We start from the raw sequence: 23,656 nt of genomic DNA, 5'->3' as shown, positions 1-23,656 counted from the left end.
AATGATGCTGCAATTGCGCAAGATGGGAGTCAACATAGTCCCATACTTGGACGATCTCCTGAAAAAGGCGGTGTCCAGGGAACAACTGCTACACAGCATCGACTTGACAACTCGCCTGCTTACGGACCACGGATGGATCCTAAATTTCCAGAAGTCTCACCTGGAATTATCTCAGAGAATTAAGTTCCTGGGAATGATCCTGGACACAGTATCTCAGAAGGTATTCGTTCTGATGGACAAAGCCTTGACTATCCAGGCTATGATCCGCTCGGTGCTCAGACCCAGCAAAATCTCGATTCATCTTTGCATTCGATTGCTGGGCAAGATGGTAGCCTCATATGAGGCTAAACAGTACGGCAGGTTTCAGGCACATCTGTTCCAGTTGGTGGAAAAGCGGTAAGGTTCTCACCTGTACCAGAGTATAACTCTCTTGCCAAAAGCACAGATCTCCCTGTTATGGTGGCTACAGCTCTCTCACCTGGTGGAGGGTCGGCCTTTCAGCACCCAGTGTTAGACCCTACTGACAATGGATGCCAGTCTCATGGGTTGGGGTGCTGTGACCCAGGGGGCTCAGTTCCAGGGGAAGTGGTCGAGTCAGAAATCTGCCCCTCCCATAAATGTCCTGGAACTCAGGGAAATTTACAATGCTCTTCTGCAGGCCGCCTCTCTCCTTCAGAATCAAGCCATCCAGGTGCAGTTGGACAACGCCATGGCGGTGGCATACATCAGCTAACAGGGAGGAACAAGAAGCAGGGCCGCAATGCAAGAGGTGTCAAGGATACTCCTCTGGGCGGAAGCCAACGCAAGCGATATCTCAGCCATATTCATTCCAAGAGTGGACAACTGGGAAGCGGACTTCCTCAGCAGGCACAACCTCCATCCGCAGGAATGGGGCCTTCACCCACAGGTGTTCCAACAACTGGTTCACTGGTGGGGCTCTCTGCAGATAGACCTGATGGCTTCTCATCTCAACAAGAAGCTCCGTCGTTACTGTTCCAGAATGAGGGATCCACAGGCTGCAGCAGTGGATGCTCTGACGGCGCCATGGTACTACCAGTTTGTATACCTGTTCCCTCCAATTCCTCTCATTCCAAGAGTTCTGAAAAGACTTAAAAGGGAAAGAGTTCAGGCAATTCTAATTGCCCCGGATTGGCCTCGACGGGCCTGGTACACGGACCTCCTAACCATGTCTCTGATGGAACCCTGGCCTCTGCCGCTACTCAAGGACCTTCTTCAATAAGGGCCGTTTGTCTATCCAGACTTACTGTGGCTACATTTGACGGTTTGGAAGTTGAGAGGGAGATCTTAGCTAGAAAAGGTCTCACATCCAAATTTATTTCCACTATGGTCAAGCCCCATAAGGTGGTCACGTCCAAACATTTCCACCATATCTAGAAGAAATATGTCTCGTGGTGCGAGGGTAGGAAATATCTTCCTGCAGAATTTTGACTTGGCCGTATTCTGCTTTTCATGCAAGCAGGTGTGGATAAAGGCCTATGGTTAGGCTCCATCAAAGTTCAGATTTCGTCTCTCTCTATATTATTCTAAAAACAACTAGCGTTACTCCCAGAAGTACAGACTTTCCTAAAGGGTGTTCTTCACATTCAGCCACCCTTTGCAGCTGCCTGGTCTTGTTCAAACACATTTGTTAAGTTCTATGGGTTTGACACCTTGGCCAGTGATGACCTTCAGTTTGGTCAGGTAGTTTTACAGGGGTCTCAGCACTCTCCCACCCATTCTGGGAGCTTTGGGTCTTCCCTATGGTACTAATGTCACCCCAGTATCCACTAGGACTTTAGAGAAAATAGGAATTTAATACCTACCGGTAATTCCTTTTCTCTTAGTCCATAGTGGATACTGGGCGCCCGCCTCAGTGCTTCGAGTTCCTGCTTACCTGGTTGTAAGTGTTCATGGTTGGGTCTGCTGTTGCTGTCCCTGTTCCATGTTGGGTTAGCATTGCTATCCTTTATTATAGTTAGCGTTGCTTCCTCTGTTCTGGTTAGCTCTGCACAGTTTTCCTACACTAAGTCTGCAGGAGGGGCATAGAGGGGTGGAGCCAGCACACACTGACTGATTTCTTAAAGTGCCAGGCTCCAATGGACCTGATCTATACCCCATGGTACTAATGGCACTACCCACTGTATCCACTACAGACAGGTATAAAATTCCTATTTTTTGACCATTTCGTACTAACATTGCCATGCTACAGTGGATACATCACAGCTCACAAATGGCCGCCTGAAGTGTGTACAGTTGGCAGAGCCTCTTTAAACCTTGTGGCTAAAGCTGTACTAAAATGGTCTTATGTATTTATAGTTTGCGTAGATATGTACTATATGGGGCATCTGTATTTAGCCTTGGAGACAGATAAACTACCAATCAGTTTAGTAATTTTTCAAACACAGCCTGTAACATGGTAGTTAGGAGCTGAATGGCTGGTACTTCATCACTCTCCAAGGCTTAGTACATATTCCCCGTATTACATATATACGGATCAATCCAGTTGCTTGCAAATGGTGCGAGGTGCCATTGCCACAGCGTTTCAAACTTTCAATGCAATGGTACTTGATCCCCCACCCTTCGGGGCATGGTTTCTGCATAAAATTGCTTGTAGCTCTATGGGCAGCGAGCACTTCCGGGCAAGTTTGGGCCACTGTAAAGTGCAGCTGCTGCTATGATGTCTCGCACCTGCTAGATCATCACGGCTAAGTGGATTGACCCTATTGTTTGAATTTTTAATTGGTTCGAAGTTATGAATGAAATGTAATTACAATATATTGTTGTTTTTGCCTAATCCCTAAGCGTTATTTTTTTGTTATTATATAAATATTGTAATACAATTTCTTTTTTTTTATGTAGATATTTAAGATTATGAGCACGATTTTACAGAGCAATAGCCAGATGTCTACATTAAGGTCATTTGCCAAAAAACATGCCACTTCCGAAGTGATCCTTGAAGGACTCTTAGAACTTTATGATGATCAAGCCGACAAATGGGTGAAGTAAGGAAAATTATACACTTTTATATCTTATCAAAGTCACTTAATTTGTGTAAATGGTGGCAAGCTATGGGATGGCAATTTAAGCATGTGACTGAGGAGAGGGTTAATGGTATATATCCAGAACAGGGCATTCCTGAGACGTGCAGTGAGCTAAATGGATCAGGAGGCACTGGATAGCACCAGAGCCAAATTTACACATAATATATGAGCCAAAGTGTACATCGGGGCATTATACACAGGTGCAGCAGTATAAACTCCTGGAAATTCAGTGGGACTTGGCCAGATATGTGCAGAAAGATAGGCAGGGCCTCACCCGCCATAGACTTTTTACTCCTGAGTTTTGGTGATAAAAATGATTAAAATAATACAAAGAAGATATTGCAAACATATTCTTTGTATTTTTCATATACAGTAGTACTTAATACAGTCAAAACTCTGCCTCATCTGCCTCGCCCCACCAGTTTTCATGGCATTACTGGCTGCCAGAACATACACAGATTGCTAGAACAATAGGGGTAATTCTGAGTTGTACGCTATTCAAAATGCAAGCTAGCAGCGTTCGCAAGCGAGCGAATGCATCACAAGACTGCAAACTCACGCCCATTACCCACAATTGCAAATGTACATGTAGTAGTGCAAAAAAAGGGTGTAGACCATTCTACAATGCACGGTAGCGATGTGTGTGCAAGATGACAAATCGCATCGCTGCCAGTACGTGATAGTATGCAATTAGTACTATCGCATTGCATTCGCTAGCTTGCAAAAAGTTGCACAATAGTTTGTTGTTTTTTTTTCCTTTTAAAACCAGTCACATTTTTCAGCAATTACTAAAAGACATTGTAATGTGATTGTTTAATTAAGTCATGAAACACTGCAAAAGGAAGTGTTTGACAACATAATTGTTCAATAACATACAACAATTAAGCCCTCAACCATACTGAAATGTCCAAATTAGAGATGAGCGGGTTCGGTTCCTCGGAATCCGAACCCCCCCGAACTTCAGCCTTTTTTGCACGGGTCCGAGCAGACTCGGATCCTCCCGCCTTGCTCGGTTAACCCGAGCGCGCCCGAACGTCGGATTCTCGCGAGACTCGGATTCTATATAAGGAGCCGCGCGTCGCCGCCATTTTCACACGTGCATTGAGATTGATAGGGAGAGGACGTGGCTGGCGTCCTCTCTGTTTAGAGAGATGAGTGACATTTGATTTACTACTAATTTTGGGGAGCAGTTGTTAGGAGTACTCAGTACAGTACAGAGTTTTGCTGATAGTGACACTGACCACCAGTTTTATTATAATCCGTTCTCTGCCTGAAAAAAACGATACATACCATATCTGTGCTCAGCCTCAGTGTGCTGCATGATATATCATCTATGTATATCTGACTGTGCTGAGTGCTCACTGCTCACACAGCTTAATTGTGGGGGAGACTGGGGAGCAGTTATAGCAGGAGTACAGTGCACACTTTTGCTGCCAGTGACCACCAGTATATTGTCTGCCTGAAAAAGTTAAACACTCCTGTGGTGTTTTTTTTATTTTATTCTATAAACGCATTCTGCTGACAGTGTCCAGCAGGTCCATCATTCATTATATTATATAAATATTTACCTACAGTAGTGTTATATTTTTTTTCATCTCTATCATCTTTATCATCTCTATATTAGCAGACGCAGTACGGTAGTCCACGGCTGTGGCTATCTCTGTGTCGTCAGTGCTCGTCCATAATTGTATACCTACCTACCTGTGGTTGGTTTTTTTTTTCTATCTTCTTCATACTAGTAGTTTAGGAGTCTGCTGACAGTGTCCACCAGGTCCGTCATTATATTATATACCTACAGTAGTAATATATTTAGTTTATTATCTATACTAGCAGACGCAGTACGGTAGGCCACGGCTGTACCTACCTCTGTGTCGTCAGTGCTCGTCCATAATTGTATACCTACCTACCTGTGGTGGGTTTTTTTTTCTATCTTCTTCATACTAGTAGTTTAGGAGTCTGCTGACAGTGTCCACCAGGTCCGTCATTATATTATATACCTACAGTAGTAATATATTTATTATATTATCTATACTAGCAGACGCAGTACGGTAGTCCACGGCTGTGGCTATCTCTGTGTCGTCAGTGCTCGTCCATAATTGTATACCTACCTACCTGTGGTGGGTTTTTTTTTTCTATCTTCTTCATACTAGTAGTTTAGGAGTCTGCTGACAGTGTCCACCAGGTCCGTCATTATATTATATACCTACAGTAGTAATATATTTAGTATATTATCTATACTAGCAGACGCAGTACGGTAGGCCACGGCTGTGGCTATCTCTGTGTCGTCAGTGCTCGTCCATAATTGTATACCTACCTACCTGTGGTGGTTTTTTTTTTTCTATCTTCTTCATACTAGTAGTTTAGGAGTCTGCTGACAGTGTCCACCAGGTCCGTCATTATATTATATACCTACAGTAGTAATATATTTATTATATTATCTATACTAGCAGACGCAGTATGGTAGTCCACGGCTGTGGCTATCTCTGTGTCGTCAGTGCTCGTCCATAATTGTATACCTACCTACCTGTGGTGGGGTTTTTTTTTCTATCTTCTTCATACTAGTAGTTTAGGAGTCTGCTGACAGTGTCCACCAGGTCCGTCATTATATTATATACCTACAGTAGTAATATATTTATTATATTATCTATACTAGCAGACGCAGTATGGTAGTCCACGGCTGTGGCTATCTCTGTGTCGTCAGTGCTCGTCCATAATTGTATACCTACCTACCTGTGGTGGTTTTTTTTTTTCTATCTTTTTCATACTAGTAGTTTAGGAGTCTGCTGACAGTGTCCACCAGGTCCGTCATTATATTATATACCTACAGTAGTAATATATTTATTATATTATCTATACTAGCAGACGCAGTACGGTAGTCCACGGCTGTGGCTATCTCTGTGTCGTCAGTGCTCGTCCATAATTGTATACCTACCTACCTGTGGTGGGTTTTTTTTTTCTATCTTCTTCATACTAGTAGTTTAGGAGTCTGTTGACAGTATCCACCAGGTCCGTCATTATATTATATACCTACAGTAGTAATATATTTATTATATTATCTATACTAGCAGACGCAGTACGGTAGGCCACGGCTGTAGCTACCTCTGTGTCGTCAGTCACTCGTCATCCATAAGTATACTAGTATCCATCCATCTCCATTGTTTACCTGAGGTGCCTTTTAGTTGTGCCTATTAAAATATGGAGAACAAAAATGTTGAGGTTCCAAAAATAGGGAAAGATCAAGATCCACTTCCACCTCGTGCTGAAGCTGCTGCCACTAGTCATGGCCGAGACGATGAAATTCCATCAACGTCGTCTGCCAAGGCCGATGCCCAATGTCATAGTACAGAGCATGTAAAATCCAAACCACAAAAGATCAGTAAAAAAAGGACTCAAAAATCTAAATTAAAATCGTCGGAGGAGAAGCGTAAACTTGCCAATATGCCATTTACCACACGGAGTGGCAAGGAACGGCTGAGGCCCTGGCCTATGTTCATGGCTAGTGGTTCAGCTTCACATGAGGATGGAAGCACTCAGCCTCTCGCTAGAAAAATGAAAAGACTTAAGCTGGCAAAAGCACAGCAAAGAACTGTGCGTTCTTCGAAATCACAAATCCACAAGGAGAGTCCAATTGTGTCGGTTGCGATGCCTGACCTTCCCAACACTGGACGTGAAGAGCATGCACCTTCCACCATTTGCACGCCCCCTGCAAGTGCTGGAAGGAGCACCCGCAGTCCAGTTCCTGATAGTCAGATTGAAGATGTCAGTGTTGAAGTACACCAGGATGAGGAGGATATGGGTGTTGCTGGCGCTGGGGAGGAAATTGACAAGAAGGATTCTGATGGTGAGGTGGTTTGTTTAAGTCAGGCACCCGGGGAGACACCTGTTGTCCGTGGGAGGAATATGGCCATTGACATGCCTGGTGAAAATACCAAAAAAATCAGCTCTTCGGTGTGGAAGTATTTCAACAGAAATGCGGACAACAGGTGTCAAGCCGTGTGTTGCCTTTGTCAAGCTGTAATAAGTAGGGGTAAGGACGTTAACCACCTCGGAACATCCTCCCTTATACGTCACCTGCAGCGCATTCATCATAAGTCAGTGACAAGTTCAAAAACTTTGGGCGACAGCGGAAGCAGTCCACTGACCAGTAAATCCCTTCCTCTTGTAACCAAGCTCACGCAAACCACCCCACCAACTCCCTCAGTGTCAATTTCCTCCTTCCCCAGGAATGCCAATAGTCCTGCAGGCCATGTCACTGGCAATTCTGACGAGTCCTCTCCTGCCTGGGATTCCTCCGATGCATCCTTGCGTGTAACGCCTACTGCTGCTGGCGCTGCTGTTGTTGCTGCTGGGAGTCGATGGTCATCCCAGAGGGGAAGTCGTAAGACCACTTTTACTACTTCCACCAAGCAATTGACTGTCCAACAGTCCTTTGCGAGGAAGATGAAATATCACAGCAGTCATCCTGCTGCAAAGCGGATAACTGAGGCCTTGGCATCCTGGGTGGTGAGAAACGTGGTTCCGGTATCCATCGTTACTTCAGAGCCAACTATAGACTTGATTGAGGTACTGTGTCCCCGGTACCAAATACCATCTAGGTTCCATTTCTTTAGGCAGGCGATACCGAAAATGTACACAGACCTCAGAAAAGACTCACCAGAGTCCTAAAAAATGCAGTTGTACCCAATGTCCACTTAACCACGGACATGTGGACAAGTGGAGCAGGGCAGACTCAGGACTATATGACTGTGACAGCCCACTGGGTAGATGTATTGACTCCCGCCGCAAGAACAGCAGCGGCGGCACCAGTAGCAGCATCTCGCAAACGCCAACTCTTTCCTAGGCAGGCTACGCTTTGTATCACCGCTTTCCAGAATACGCACACAGCTGAAAACCTCTTACGGCAACTGAGGAAGATCATCGCAGAATGGCTTACCCCAATTGGACTCTCCTGTGGATTTGTGGCATCGGACAACGCCAGCAATATTGTGCGTGCATTATATCTGGGCAAATTCCAGCACGTCCCATGTTTTGCACATACCTTGAATTTGGTGGTGCAGAATTATTTAAAAAAATGACAGGGGCGTGCAAGAGATGCTGTCGGTGGCCAGAAGAATTGCGGGACACTTTCGGCGTACAGGCACCACGTACAGAAGACTGGAGCAACACCAAAAACGCCTGAACCTGCCCTGCCATCATCTGAAGCAAGAAGTGGTAACGAGGTGGAATTCAACCCTCTATATGCTTCAGAGGATGGAGGAGCAGCAAAAGGCCATTCAAGCCTATACATCTGACCACGATATAGGAGGTGGAATGCACCTGTCTCAAGCGCAGTGGAGAATGATTTCAACGTTGTGCAAGGTTCTGCAACCTTTTGAACTTGCCACACGTGAAGTCAGTTCAGACACTGCCAGCCTGAGTCAGGTCATTCCCCTCATCAGGCTTTTGCAGAAGAAGCTGGAGGCATTGAAGGAGGAGCTAAAACAGAGCGATTCCGCTAGGCATGTGGGACTTGTGGATGGAGCCCTTCATTCGCTTAACCAGGATTCACGGGTGGTCAATCTGTTGAAATCAGAGCACTACATTTTGCCACCGTGCTCGATCCTAGATTTAAAACCTACGTTGGATCTCTCTTTCCGGCAGACACAAGTCTGCAGGGGTTCAAAGAACTGCTGGTGAGAAAATTGTCAAGTCAAGCAGAACGCGACCTGTCAACATCTCCTCCTTCACATTCTCCCGCTACTGGGGGTGCGAGGAAAAGGCTACGAATTCCGAGCCCACCCGCTGGCGGTGATGCAGGGCAGTCTGGAGCGACTGCTGATGCTGACATCTGGTCCGGACTGAAGGACCTGCCAACGATTACTGACATGTCGTCTACTGTCACTGCATATGATTCTCTCACCATTGAAAGAATGGTGGAGGATTATATGAGTGACCGCATCCAAGTAGGCACGTCAGACAGTCCGTACGTATACTGGCAGGAAAAAGAGGCAATTTGGAGGCCCTTGCACAAACTGGCTTTATTCTACCTAAGTTGCCCTCCCACAAGTGTGTACTCCGAAAGAGTGTTTAGTGCCACCGCTCACCTTGTCAGCAATCGGCGTACGAGGTTACTTCCAGAAAATGTGGAGAAGATGATGTTCATTAAAATTAATTATAATCAATTCCTCCGTGGAGACATTCACCAGCAGCAATTGCCTCCAGAAAGTACACAGGGAGCTGTGATGGTGGATTCCAGTGGGGACGAATTGATAATCTGTGAGGAGGGGGATGTACACGGTGATGAATCGGAGGATGATGATGAGGTGGACATCTTGCCTCTGTAGAGCCAGTTTGTGCAAGGAGAGATTAATTGCTTCTTTTTTGGTGGGGGTCCAAACCAACCCGTCATTTCAGTCTTCAGTCACAGTCGTGTGGCAGACCCTGTCACTGAAATGATGGGTTGGTTAAAGTGTGCATGTCCTGTTTATACAACATAAGGGTGGGTGGGAAGGCCCAAGGACAATTCCATCTTGCACCTCTTTTTTCTTTCATTTTTCTTTGCATCGTGTGCTGTTTGGGGACTATTTTTTGAAGTGCTATCCTGTCTGACACTGCAGTGCCACTCCTAGATGGGCCAGGTGTTTGTGTCGGCCACTTGGGTCGCTGAGCCTAGTCACACAGCTACCTCATTGCGCCTCTTTTTTTCTTTGCGTCATGTGCTGTTTGGGGAGTGTTTTTTGGAAGGGCCATCCTGCGTGACACTGCAGTGCCACTCCTAGATGGGCCAGGTGTTTGTGTCGGCCACTTGGGTCGCTGAGCTTAGTTACACAGCTACCTCATTGCGCCTCTTTTTTTCTTTGCGTCATGTGCTGTTTGGGGAGTGTTTTTTGGAAGGGCCATCCTGCGTGACACTGCAGTGCCACTCCTAGATGGGCCAGGTGTTTGTGTCGGCCACTTGGGTCGCTGAGCTTAGTCACACAGCTACCTCATTGCGCCTCTTTTTTTCTTTGCGTCATGTGCTGTTTGGGGAGTGTTTTTTGGAAGGGCCATCCTGCGTGACACTGCAGTGCCACTCCTAGATGGGCCAGGTGTTTGTGTCGGCCACTTGGGTCGCTGAGCTTAGTCATCCAGCGACCTCGGTGCAAATTTTAAGACTAAAAATAATATTGTGAGGTGTGAGGTGTTCAGAATAGACTGAAAATGAGTGTAAATTATGGTTATTGAGGTTAATAATACTATGGGATCAAAATGACCCCCAAATTCAATGATTTAAGCTGTTTTTTAGGGTTTTTTGAAAAAAACACCCGAATCCAAAACACACCCGAATCCGACAAAAAAAATTCGGTGAGGTTTTGCCAAAACGCGTTCGAACCCAAAACACGGCCGCGGAACCGAACCCAAAACCAAAACACAGACCCGAAAAATTTCCGGTGCACATCTCTAGTCCAAATATGTTTGTTGCCCTAGTTGCATCATACACTTAATACTTATTTACTGTTTTTTGTTTAAAAATGTTTTGAACACATAAAAAAGCACCGATAAGGGATAAAAATATAAAAGTCGGAGGATTCTAAATCCACACATATTGAATAATCTGAGGATTGGTGAAATAGTGTAACTTACTTTTGTCCACATTATTTTACTTTAAAAAAAACACAACACAATAGCTTAGTTTTTATTTTTTTATGTAATTTCTGTGTTTTTGAAACAAGTAAAATATTTTTAAACTTATTTAGTTCAAATTAAAAAAAATTAATTAAACGGTTAACATTGCCCAGAAGGGCCTGTAGGTTTAGGCGCATGGCCAATAATTCAGCCCAACTGTGGCAGGGAATGTTTGGATGTGGTTGCACAAAGCAGCTGCAGGGACACAGGTTGAAGACACATGTTGTTTTATATTTCTAATTGTGACATGTTTTGGAAGAATCAAATTAATCTTACTAGGCTCCAGTTCCAGACCATCATGTTCTGGGGCCATAGTGGCCCTCTCGGCCTCCACATCACTTTCGGCTCCCAAAGAGGGGGTGGGAGGTTGGATGGGGGAAGGAGCTTGAAAGGGGGTTGGAGGTTGGGCAGGGGAGAGAGTTTGAGAGGGCTGGTCAGACTGAGAGGGGGAGTGTGGTTGAGAGGGGGGTTAGTTTGAGAGGGGGAGCGGGGTTGAGAGGGGGGTTAGATGGAGAGGGGGAGGGGGTTGAGAGGGTGGGTTAGATTGAGAGGGAGAGGGGGTTTGAGAGGTGGGTTAGATTGAGAGGGGGAGGGGGGTTGAGAGGGAGAGGAGGAGGAGGATGAGGAGGAGTATTGATGGGGTGCGGGTTGTTGAGGGGGGGAGGGTGGTTGAGAGGGGGATGAGGAGGAGGATGAGGATTGATGGGGCGGGTTGTTGAGGGGGGAGGGTGGTTCAGAGGAGGAGGAGGATTTATGGGGGCGGTTTGTTGAGGGGGAGGCTTCTTGCAGTTCCTCTGTCATTACATTTCTCTGTGGTGCGGACTGTTAGTCAGCCCGTTCAAAACTTATTCACACCTAGTCAGCTTTATTATACGCTATACCGCCCTCTAATCAGTGTACAACACAGGTTTTGGTTCTGGACACATTTTTGTTGCTACATACACATTTCTGATATCTCTGAATCTGGACCAACCTGTTGCTATCTATTGTACTCACCTTTCACACATGATCATAATACTTTTCACATGGAATACGGATATGAATTGGTTTTGATAAAATATATGTTCATGTTTGTGTTTAGTTTGTTTTGTGGCATTATGTTTTAAAGATTAATTAAAGTTTATATTTTAATTATACTGTTCAGTGAGTGCCCCCCAAAAAACGAGAGTTATTTTCCTCTTCTGCTCGCAAATGTTTATCAACTCTCAGGGGTGCACCTCCACATGAGACAATTGCCCATCCCTCATTGGGATATTCATGTTACATTATCGTGGTACATTTATTTGTTGGTTATTTCTAACCACAAACTTTGCTTATTGGACCTGTGCTCTGGTTTCCTTTCCCCTCCCTTAAATCTAGTCAACATGCATATACTTACCAGCAGATAGATATGAAGGAACCAAAAAAATGGCAAAAGGCCTGAAGAAAAAAAACAGCCTACTTTGGCACAAAACAAACAAAATATAAGCTGATCCCTGGAGAAGGAAAAGTGACACAAGAATAAGAAGCCTACTCACAGAATACTACACCCCACCACCCTCAACACACCAAAGAACATGCATATACTTACCAGCAGATATAAGAGAAGAACAATATATGGCAAAAGGCACTTATAAGAAAACAAAAAAGCCCACCTGGCAAAAACCCCCCTCAAAATATGCACCCTAGAGAAGACAAAGAATAATACAAAATAAGATGCAAACTCTAACCAAACTACATTCCACAACCCACACCACACCAAACAACATGCACATACTTACCAGCAGATATAGATATACTGTTGGTTCAATTAGAATAAAGGCAAACAGATTACTATTACAATGAAGGACATCACCACCACAAATGTTAGACAATACAGTAATATATTACATACATACAATAAAAAAAATTAAAAAAACGCTGTGCGTCTGCAAGACAAAAAATAACCGCAACGCACCACAGTGGGATAAAAACAAACATATCTTACCTCTTACACAACTTTACAACACTACTACTTTTCTTCCTTCCTCTCTCTCGGTCTCTCTATCTGTCTCTCTCCAACTCCTGCATACACCCACAAACACAGGCCGCATGGAACTCTGTTAAATAGTGTATGCAATTAAAGTACGTATACCAATTGTGTATGCATCACCTGTGCAGATTCCTGCATCACCATGCAAACGCAGGTATAAAAACACACCACAGAGCCATACACACATGCTCTCACCATCATGTAGCAGGAATCTTTGGAAGAGGACTTCAGGGCTAGGAAGCACAATATGCACTTGGGTCAAAAACTGGTTAGATAATAGGGAGCAGTGCGTTGTGGTTAATGGATCTTTTTCAACTTGGACTGAAGTGCTAAGTGGTGTGCCGCAAGGCTCAATATTAGGACCGCTATTGTTCAATATTTTCATTAACGACCTAACAGAAGGTCTAGAGAGCATGGTGTCAATTTTTGCAGATAATACCAAATTGTGTAAAGTTATGAATGCGGAGGGGGATGCCGAGTCGCTTCAGAACGACTTAGTTAAACTAGAAGCTTGGGCAGCGAAATCGAGAATGCGCTTCAATACAGACAAGTGTAAGGTAATGCACTTGTGGTAACAAGAACAAAAATAACACCTACCTACTAAATGGGGTAAAATTAGGGGATTCTGTACTGGAAAAGGACTTAGGTGTCCTAATAGATAGCAAACTAAGCAGTAGTACCCAAAGTAGGACTGCAGCAAAGAAGGCTAATAAGATATTAGCATGCATAAAACGGGGAATTGATGCTAGGGACGAGAGTATTATACTCCCATTATATAAATCACTTGTGAGGCCACACCTTGAATACTGTGTACAATTCTGGGCACCTTACTACAAAAAGGATATCCTGGAGCTAGAAAAGGTTCAAAGGCGGGCGACCAAACTAATTAAGGGTATGGAGACTCTGGAATATGAGGAAAGGCTTGCAAGACTAGGTATGTTTACACTGGAAAAGAGGAGATTAAGAGGGGACATGATCAACATTTACAAATATATAAGGGGACAATATACAGATCATGCGCAGGACCTGTTTTTGGTTAGATCAACACAGAGAACTCGTGGACACTCTCTCAGGTTAGTGGAGAGGAGATTCCGCACAATACGGCGTAAAGGTTTTTTTACGGTAAGGACGATACATGTTTGGAATTCCCTGCCTGAGGAGTTGTAATGGCCGACTCAGTCAACACCTTTAAGAATGGGTTAGATGGATAAGGATATCCAGGGTTACGGGGCATAGTCACGCACTATGGTTATTATAAAAAAGAGGGGTAAAACGTAACGGTAGTCATCAACTTCACTAAAAATTGTATACAAAATAATCGTGCATAGGAGACCACAAATAGGTTGAACTCGATGGGCAATTGTTTTTTTTCAGCCTTAGATACTATGTTACTATGAGATGGCCAGGCTGAATGCAAAGATGACCATCCTGCAAAGGAGCAAACAGGTGGCGCAACAAAGACGACAGCAACAAACACCTGCCAGTGCAGAGGAGAAAGTACCAGGACCCAGTACTCAACAACCCCCATCTACTGACCCACAAACAAGGCAAGAGGCTGGTATGAGGGCCCTGCCTGAGGAAGATGTGGCCCAAACTGATGAAGGTTCTGGTCACAATACCAAAACCCAGCAAAGCCAATCACAAACTGAAGAGGAAGGTGGTGACAATTTGCAGGATGAGGCTTCACAGGCAGCAGCCAAAAAGAGAAAGCAGCAGCTCCCATTTACAAGGAGGGAGTTGGGTATTTTGGCGCCACAAGCCATTGATAAAATCCATTTTGGTAACAAAAACATGGGTGCTGCTGCCAAAGACCGTATCTGGAGAGAAATAACTGACCAGAGTAATGAAGTTGGCCCAATTGTCCACACACCTTGGGAAATCTGAAGACAGTAAGTACATAATGAGACACAATGCCAAACACTATAGTATGTCTTAACTAAGATTTCAACAACATTTTCCAAGTCCTATAGCAACACAAACCACAACATGTGTTAAAAAAAGTACGCTTCACATTTACTTACATTTCATTTACTCTCCTTTCCCCAAAACCAATAAACATATGTAGTTGGGCCAACTTCAAGTCCCGCCTGAAGCAGAAAAAGGCTGTGAACTGGGATGCTTTGAGGGCAACAGGGGGAGGGCCAGCCCCTGAGACTGTGGAGTATATACATCTAGAGTAGTGAGCGATGGTCTGTGTGTCCTATGAGGAGGTGGCAGGTGTGTCACAAATGGACACCGACACACCTGACATGCTATGGCCACATGACTTGGCAGGTAAGTTTCCAAACATATATTGTAAAGTGTTTCCTGTATAATTGTCATAATTGAGAGTATCTGTTAAAATATGTTTTGTTTTTGTTTTTTCCAAATACAGCACAGGAGGGGCAGCTCAGAGAGTCACAGGAGGGGCATTTCACTGAGGCTGAGACGGGGGGAGGTAGTGACACCTCCAGTGTGGGACAGGAAATACCACTTGCCCAGCCCCACACTGGCCCGTGTCTCCCACTCAACCCTCTCTCACTGCGATTCTTAGTGAAATAGTGATTAATGGAGTTTTCAACACCCAATTCCATGACATAATGATCCGGGAGCTACGTGAGATGTCCTTACGGCTCACTGACCTGACCACCTGTGTTCACCAAGTTATGGCCGACCTCACCTCCTCGGTGCAACAATTGAACAGCACAATTGGCCAATTAAACACAATTGGCCAAGGCATACAGACCATCGCTGGCCTCCTTGCCCACAGTGTTAGGGAGGATCGAACACCTGGGCCATCCCCTACCCCTGCCCAGGAACCAGATCCCACTCGGCAGGGCCCTCGAAGGTCAGTTCACAGACCGAGCACTGAACAACATCCACTTCAGGTGGGTCGGAGAAAGAACAAAATAATAATTTCTCTCCAGATGCGGTCACATTTAGCAGCACCCATGTTGAATCTGTTCCAAAATGGATTATCAATGGCTTGTGGGACTAGAATGCCAAACTCCATCATGCAGAATGGGGTTTGCTGGCTTATCTTTTTGGCGATGCCTTAGCCTGTGAACTTGTCCAACCTTCCTCTTCATATTGTGGTCGGGCTAGTTTGGTTTGGGTATTGTGGCCACAATCCTTCTCTATTTGACCCACATGTTCCTCAGTCAGGGTCATGACACCAGCCTCTTTTTGTGTTTGCTGGGCAGTAGATGGGGGGGGGGGGTGGGGGACGGGACTTGACTAATGGGTACTGTCTTCCTATTTTATGCACTGGCAGGTGTTTGTTGCTGTGCCATGTTTTTTTTATTTATTTATTTGTCACAAAAGCATTTGGAGAAATAGTAAAATGATTTTGAATAAATATACTTAGTTTTGAAATGGTGTGCTTATTATTGTGGGTGTCAGTTTAAATGTTTTATTTTTTTTAGGTGTTGACATTTTTTATGGGTTGTAAAAAAAAAAATACATGTTGCTTATATCAAAATGATGTTCAAATCAAACACATGTATGTTGCTCCTTGCACAATATAATGGCACAAAGTTGTTTGGTTACTATGGACAACATGCCTTATTAAATATAACTGACAAGTTACCTAAGTCATCCATAGCAATGTATTAGGAAAAGTAGCAGGTAATAACAGTATAGTTTAGGCTGAATTATGTGGGTAATGTTGTTATATTCACCACAAAACTAATGTGGGAATCTTGAAAACATGGCATGTATGTTGCATTTTAAGGTAATTATTTGTGTTTGAACACTTACAAAATATACACAGGGGTTCATTCCGCTGCGGTGCGAACGGGTCTGGAATGTGCATGCGTGGCGTGCGCATTGCACACGCGCGTCGTTGCCCGGTGACAGGGGTCGCCGGACAAAGACACTGGATACGAAGAAAGCAGTCGCAGCGGCTGCCGCAAGAAGATTGACAGAAAGAAGGCGTTCCCGGGCATCACCGGTCCATTGGCAGATGTTTTCTGTGAGTGTTAAGGAAAAAGCAGGCGTGTCCAGAAGAATGGAGGGCGGATGTCTGACGTGAAAGCCGTCCCCATCATCGCTAAGATTGTCGCACAGGGTAAGTATGTCCAGGGCTGGTCTACTTTTACACAAAACTTTTTTAGCTAAGCAGGGCTGCACAAGCGTTCGCAGCCCTGCTAAGCTAAAATACACTCCCCCATAGGCGGGGATTAGTTGATCGCACCAGCAGCAAAAAGTTGCTGGCTGCGATCAACTTGGAATGACCACCATCATTTCTACACAAAACAGACATGTGGAACATAGGCAATACACATGTATTTGCTAATAATACACGTATGCTGCTTGCCAGTGTAACCTAATTTGCTAAAGTTTAACATCAAAACATTTACTGGGAGTGTAAATGTACATACCATGCTGTGAGAGTGCTTCAGCTACAATTGCAGTGTTGATGCGTTAGCATGCCAATCAGCTGCATTCTATTGCCAATGATTAGGTAGCTATGCCCTGTCAGGCACCTTTAGCAAGTGTTTGCTAGCTGTGCGCAGCCCTAGACCTACTCCTGTGCTGCGAACGCCTGGTGTGTACCGGCAACGAGCAGCTTTGCAGTGGTGTGAAAACCACATCTGCTACCCTTAGCACACTCCCCCACAAGACACCCACCTTCACGCCCCTTTTTGCTAGCTAGCGAAGCCATTCCTCCGCACCGCCCTCAACACACCTCTTTGTCGTGTGGCTGCAAACACAAAAAGCGTTTTGTATTTCTGCACATTCGTCATACGGCTGACTTTGCACATGGGCCCTTCGTAGCTTTGCGCGTGCGCATTTAGCTAAACTCCGCTGTTTGCGATGCAAAGTTTTGCTGTGATCAACTCTGAATGAGGGCCAATCATAAGTATCCACACAGCAAGGGGCGTATCTACCCATAGGCCTGGATGGCACTCGCCAGGGGAGCTAGCCGAGCTGGAGGTGCTGCCCGATGGTGCCACCCTCAGTCAGTGGGTAGAATTCCTTAAGCCGTAGTGTCTGGCAATACCTGCTGTGCCGATCTGCCTGTGCATTGCCTGGGATGGAGGGTGGAGGATCGCTCAGCAGGCAGGAGCTGGCGCTGGTGTCCAGCGCCGCAATGCACTACAGGGGGGAAACTGAAAATAAACTACAACACCCAGAAACCCTTGCTGTCAGGAGCTCCCGGCGGCACGGGCTGCTGGGAGCTGTAATTTATTTTCAGTTTATTCACATAGTTTGGTGCGGTGCTGGACACAGGCACCAGCTCCTGCCTGCAGAGTGATCCTCCACCCGCCATCCCAGGCAGCTCAGCACAGCAGGTATTGCCAGACACTACGGATATCTGCTGGGATGTTTTGGGGTGGGGACTAGGGCTATGTGCTGTGTGGAGAGTCTATGTATGTGCTGGGAGTAAGGGAGACTACTATTGTGTGCTAAGGGCGGACTACAGCTATGTGCTGGGAGGGGGAGGGGGACTAGGGCTATGTGCTGTGTGGAGAGTCTATGTATGTGCTGGGAGTAAGGGAGACTACTATTGTGTGCTAAGGGCGGACTAAAGCTATGTGCTGGGAGGGGGATGGGGACTATGGTTATGTGCTTGGGGAGGTGAGGGGCTGTGTGCAGGGAGGGGGACTATGGCTATCTATGTTGGCAGGGAACTATTGTTATGTGATGGGAGGGAGGTGGGGACTACTGTATGAATGTGTTGGGAGAGGTGGAGACTATGGCTATGTGCTGGGGGGACTACGACTATTGCTTGGGGAGGTGGGGGCTATGGCTATTTACTGTAAGGGGTCTATGGCTATGTGCTGGGAGGGGGATGTGGACTATGACTGTATAACTGTGGGGGAATATGTGTATCTGGCATTGTGGGGGCATTTCTAGCACCATGGGGGCACATCTGGCACTGTGAGGGCATATCTGGCACCATGGGGGCATGTGTATCTGCAATGTGGGAGCATATCTGGCAATGTGGATGCATATCTGGCAACGTGAGAGAATATGTGTATCTGACACTGTGGGGACATATCTAGCACTGTGGGGGCATATCTAGCACCGTGGGGGCATATATGGCACTGTGGGGGCATGTGTGTATCTGGCACTGTGAGGGCATATGTGTATCTAGCACTGTGGGGGAATATATGTATCTGGCACTATTTGAGGCATATGTGTAACTGGCACTGCAGTATTGGGGTCATATGTGTATCATGCCCCCTTTTTCATTGGCCACGCCCCATATGGGATGTGACCACACCCATTTTTTGGACAGTACCACTAACTTTTTTTCTATTTGCACCACTGGGTTGTGTGCTTCACTGCACTTCTTTGCACTACTATTTGATTATACTACCTGGCCTTGGGTGGCATTGCGTCCTCGGCCAGGCACTGCTGATGTCTTCTCAGTGTTATAAGAATTACTGTGTGGGCATAATGTGTAAAGGGAACTGTTACTGTGTAGGCATGATGTGTATAAGGGTTACTACTGTGTAGCATAATTTGAATTGGGGAAACTATTGTATGATTATGCCCCTTACCCACAAGATCATGTCCCTTTTTTGCACATGCACCTTCCCTATTTCAAATATGAGGAGCGCCAGACCCTTACTTTGCCAGGGGCGCTCAGACCCCTAGATACACCCCTGCACACAGCTCTAGTCTACGGTTACTAAGTTATTATGGTATTGGATATCAGTGGACAAATTCTGCATCTACACAATGACTGTCCAAATATTAATTTGTTAAACAATAAATTGCATGTGCTCAACCAAGAGATAAATAACATCTTGCAGCTATTAACAACCACCAGTATTATAACAAGTAAGCTGTTTCCACAACAGATATATAATATACACATTTTAGAATGGGATAAAAATGTGTGAAGACATTTTGGGAATTTATCAAAATGTGATATTTCCAAAACGTATTATTATTTTATGTGCATTTTTGAAAATGTGAGATTAATTAAAGGCATAAGTATAAGATAATGCATTTCATATGCATAAAGATGATTAAACCCTATGCCTGGACAGGCTGCTGCAGTGATTGTCAGAGGCTTGGTTTATAGGTTTTTATGATGTTTTTGATGACGTTTTATTGTCCTATTAGTTATGGTAGGTGGAGATGTCAGCGGTTTGGTTAAAGTTTATCATATCCTGTCACTAGTTCCTGCCCTTTTTTCTACTGGAATTGTCAGAGGAACTATGAGTTCAGTGTATCAGAGTCTGATTTTTTTTTTATTATTATTGTCCTATATTATTTACATATACCCTTTCAGATTTTACTGAGTCTTAGAGTTTATTTACAAAGTGGCGGGCTCTAAAACTCAGCGCTTCTGATCATGTTTACGCCTGATATTCAAAAGGTCAATGATTTTACTAGTAAAACGTGGCTAGTAAAAGCATTGCTCTTTTACATTTTGGGTACAAATACAAATAAAAGTGTTGGATTTTAGAACCTGATGCATAGGAAATAAAACCCTTATTATCTTTCTTTCTATGGGGTAAATTTACTAAGATTCGTGTTTTCCCGTTTGAGGTCAAAGTTCAATCACGAATGACATCGAAAGTGTAAATATGCAACTTTTTGAATTGATTACGACTAATTTACTAAGCTGCCGTATTCTGCATTTTCGGGTTTTCCGATGTCGATGTCATTCGTTTTTTTAGGCAGTGTTTTACGTGAGTGACTTGTAAAACACTGCCGACTTTAATACAATGAATCTCGGCCGGATCTGAAAGATCCGTGCTGGGCTTCATTGTGCACTTTGTTAAACAAAAAAATAAAGTTTAAAAGTAAAAAAAAAATTGGGTGGGGTCCCCCCTCCTAAGGCAAACCAGCCTCGGGCTCTTTGAGCCGATCCTGGTTGCAGAAATATGGGGAAAAAATGGACAGGGGTTCCCCCATATTTAAGCAACCAGCATCGGGCCCTGCGCCTGGTCCTGGTTCCAAAAATACGGGGGACAAAAAGAGTAGGGGTCCCCCGTATTTTTGAAACCAGCACCGGGCTCCACTAGCTGGACAGATAATGCCACAGCCGGGGGTCACTTTTATACAGTGCCTTGCGGCCGTGGCATCAAATATCCAACTAGTCGCCCCTGGCCGGGGTACCCTGGGGGAGTGGGGACCCCTTCAATCAAGGGGTCCCCCCCCCAGCCACCCAAGGGCCAGGGGTGAAGCCCGAGGCTGTCCCCCCATCCAATAGGCTGCGGATGGGGGGCTGATAGCCTTTGTGAAAAGTGATTGATATTGTTTTTAGTAGCAGTACTACAAGGCCCAGCAAGCCTCCCCCGCAAGCTGGTACTTGGAGAACCACAAGTACCAGCATGCGGCGGAAAAATGGGCCCGCTGGTACCTGTAGTACTACTACTAAAATAATACCCCAAAAAAGACATTACACACACACCTTGAAAGTATAACTTTAATACATCCATCCACACCTCCATATACACATACTTACCTTATGTTCACACGCAGGTCGGTCCTCTTCTCCAGTAGAATCCATGGTGTACCTGTAGAAAAAATCATACTCACATAATCCAGTGTTTTCGGCTCCTCGGTAAATCCTTTTGTAATCCACGTACTTGAAAAAATAAAAAAACGGGACACCCGACCACGAACTGAAAGGGGACCCATGTTTTCACATGGGCCCCCTTTCCCCGAATGCCAGAAACACACTCTGACTGATGTCTAAGTGGGTTTCTTCAGCCAATCAGGGAGCGCCACGTTGTAGCACCCTCCTGATCGGCTGTGTGCTCCTGTACTGTATGACAGGCGGCACACGGCAGTGTTACAATGTAGCGCCTATGCGCTCCATTGTAACCAATGGTGGGAACTTTCAGGTCAGCGGTTGACCGAAAGTGACCTCACCGCTGACCTGAAAGTTCCCACCATTGGTTACAATGGAGCGCATAGGCGCTACATTGTAACACTGCCGTGTGCCGCCTGTCAGACAGTACAGGAGCACACAGCCGATCAGGAGGGTGCCACAACGTGGCGCTCCCTGATTGGCAGAAGAAACCCACTTAGACATCAGTCAGAGTGGGTTTCTGGCATTCGGGGAAAGGGGTCCCATGTGAAAACATGGGTCCCCTTTCAGTTCGTGGTCGGGTATCCGTTTTTTTTATTTTTTCAAGTACGTGGATTACAAAAGGAGTTACCGAGGAGCCGAAAACACTGGATTATGTGAGTATAATTTTTTCTACAGGTACACCATGGATTCTACTGGAGAAGAGGACCGACCTGCGTGGGAACATAAGGTAAGTATGTGTATATGGAGGTGTGGATGGATGTATTAAAGTTATACTTTCAAGGTGTGTGTGTGTTGTCTTTATTGGGGTATTTTTTTAGTAGTAGTACTACAGGTACCAGCGGGCCCGTTTTTCCGCCGCATGCTGGTACTTGTGGTTCTCCAAGTACCAGCTTGCGGGGGAGGCTTGCTGGGCCTTGTAGTACTGCTACTAAAAAAAATATCAATCACTTTTCACAAAGGCTATCAGCCCCCCATCCGCAGCCCATTGGATGGGGGGGACAGCCTCGGGCTTCACCCCTGGCCCTTGGGTGGCTGGGGGGGGACCCCTTGATTGAAGGGGTCCCCACTCCCCCAGGGTACCCCGGCCAGGGGTGACTAGTTGGATATTTGATGCCACGGCCGCAGGGCACTATATAAAAGTGACCCCCGGCTGTGGCATTATCTGTCCAGCTAGTGGAGCCCGGTGCTGGTTTTAAAAATACGGGGGACCCCTACGCTTTTTGTCCCCCGTATTTTTGGAACCAGGACCAGGCGCAGAGCCCGATGCTGGTTGCTTAAATATGGGGGAATCCCTGTCATTTTCTTTCCCATATTTCTGCAACCAGGATCGGCTCAAAGAGCCCGAGGCTGGTTATGCTTAGGAGGGGGGACCCCACGCAATTTTTTTACAAAAAATTAACACTTTCCCACCCCTTCCCACTGATATACATGCATGGATCTCATGGATCCGTGCATGCCTATCCAATCACGGCTCAAAAAAGCAGGTCTGTTTTTTTTTAGCACTTTTTTACGAGTTGTATTTTTTCACGGCAGTGTTTTTTTTTTTTTTTGGCTTTGCACTTCTTAGTAAATGACCGAGATTCATACTTAAACAGCCGCGTTTTGACCGATGGTGTATTCATTCGTATTTTTTTTGTTGGACTTCAAAAAAAAATATGAATGCCCTCATCACTGCCGAGATTTGAGTTTAGTAAATGACCGAGATGACACTTTGAAGAAAAAACGGCATCTCGGTCAAAATCGGGACCTTAGTAAATATACCCCTATGTCTATTCTCTGTTACTCATCTTTTATTAATTTATTTAATTATTGTGTTACATTTCTTGTGTCTCTCCTCTTATTTTTTTCCCCGCTCCTATTTCTTTCTTCTGGTGCACACAGCTGCCACCCAATTCCATTTTAGGTTTAGGCTATGGAGATGGGGCTTGCTGTTAGAGTTGTTTCCCACCTGCAAGTGACCTGGTGAGAGTGCTCAGAATGTTGTGTGTAGCCTGCCTTTATGAGCACAATGGTGGCAGGTGGGTTAGGAGTGGTTATGCGGCCACTGGCCAGCAGTGGTTTGTGGTCTCGGTCTGCCCAATTGCTATCCAGTAGTGGTGTAGGGTATGTGCGATAGCCTTACATATGTGCAAGTAGGGAGGTTGCACCAGATGAAAATGAAAAGTCTATTACAAGGGATACTTATCTGTCAGCAAGGCCATAGATCTGTGAGGGTCAGTAATGCGGCTGGGGTACATGATTAGGATTTCTGCTGTTACTCCTTTGGCAGACTTAAACAAGCATTTTTCATGGTTGGGTTAGTACCTAAAAAGACCCCTGGAATGTTCAGTTTTGTCCTACCCTCTGAACATTTCCCTTAATGATGCAAGCCCTGAAGATTGCTTCCAGGTGGGTTTGTCAGTCTTTGATAAAGTTGGTGATGTGGTGTGATCTTTTGGGATTGGTGCCCTCCTTGGTAAGGTTAATATTGAGTTG

At 45.2% G+C, this 23,656-nt stretch overlaps 1 protein-coding gene across 2 annotated transcripts in view; it reads left to right on the top strand.

Annotated features, from left to right (window-relative positions):
- LOC135055222 (formin-I-like) overlaps positions 1-23,656 on the top strand; it is a 383,943-nt gene that overhangs the window by 127,153 nt on the left and 233,134 nt on the right. For both annotated transcript variants that reach the window (XM_063959022.1, XM_063959023.1), the window contains exon 4: positions 2,860-3,002. In XM_063959022.1, coding sequence (XP_063815092.1) covers positions 2,860-3,002 — 143 coding nt within the window. The remainder of the gene's footprint in view (positions 1-2,859; positions 3,003-23,656) is intronic.

The sequence above is a fragment of the Pseudophryne corroboree genome, chromosome 3 (assembly GCF_028390025.1).
Source record: "Pseudophryne corroboree isolate aPseCor3 chromosome 3, aPseCor3.hap2, whole genome shotgun sequence".
Classification (NCBI taxonomy): Eukaryota; Metazoa; Chordata; class Amphibia; order Anura; family Myobatrachidae; genus Pseudophryne; species Pseudophryne corroboree.
Note: the sequence above shows the minus strand (reverse complement) of the source record. Positions and strands in the feature narration are given on the sequence as shown.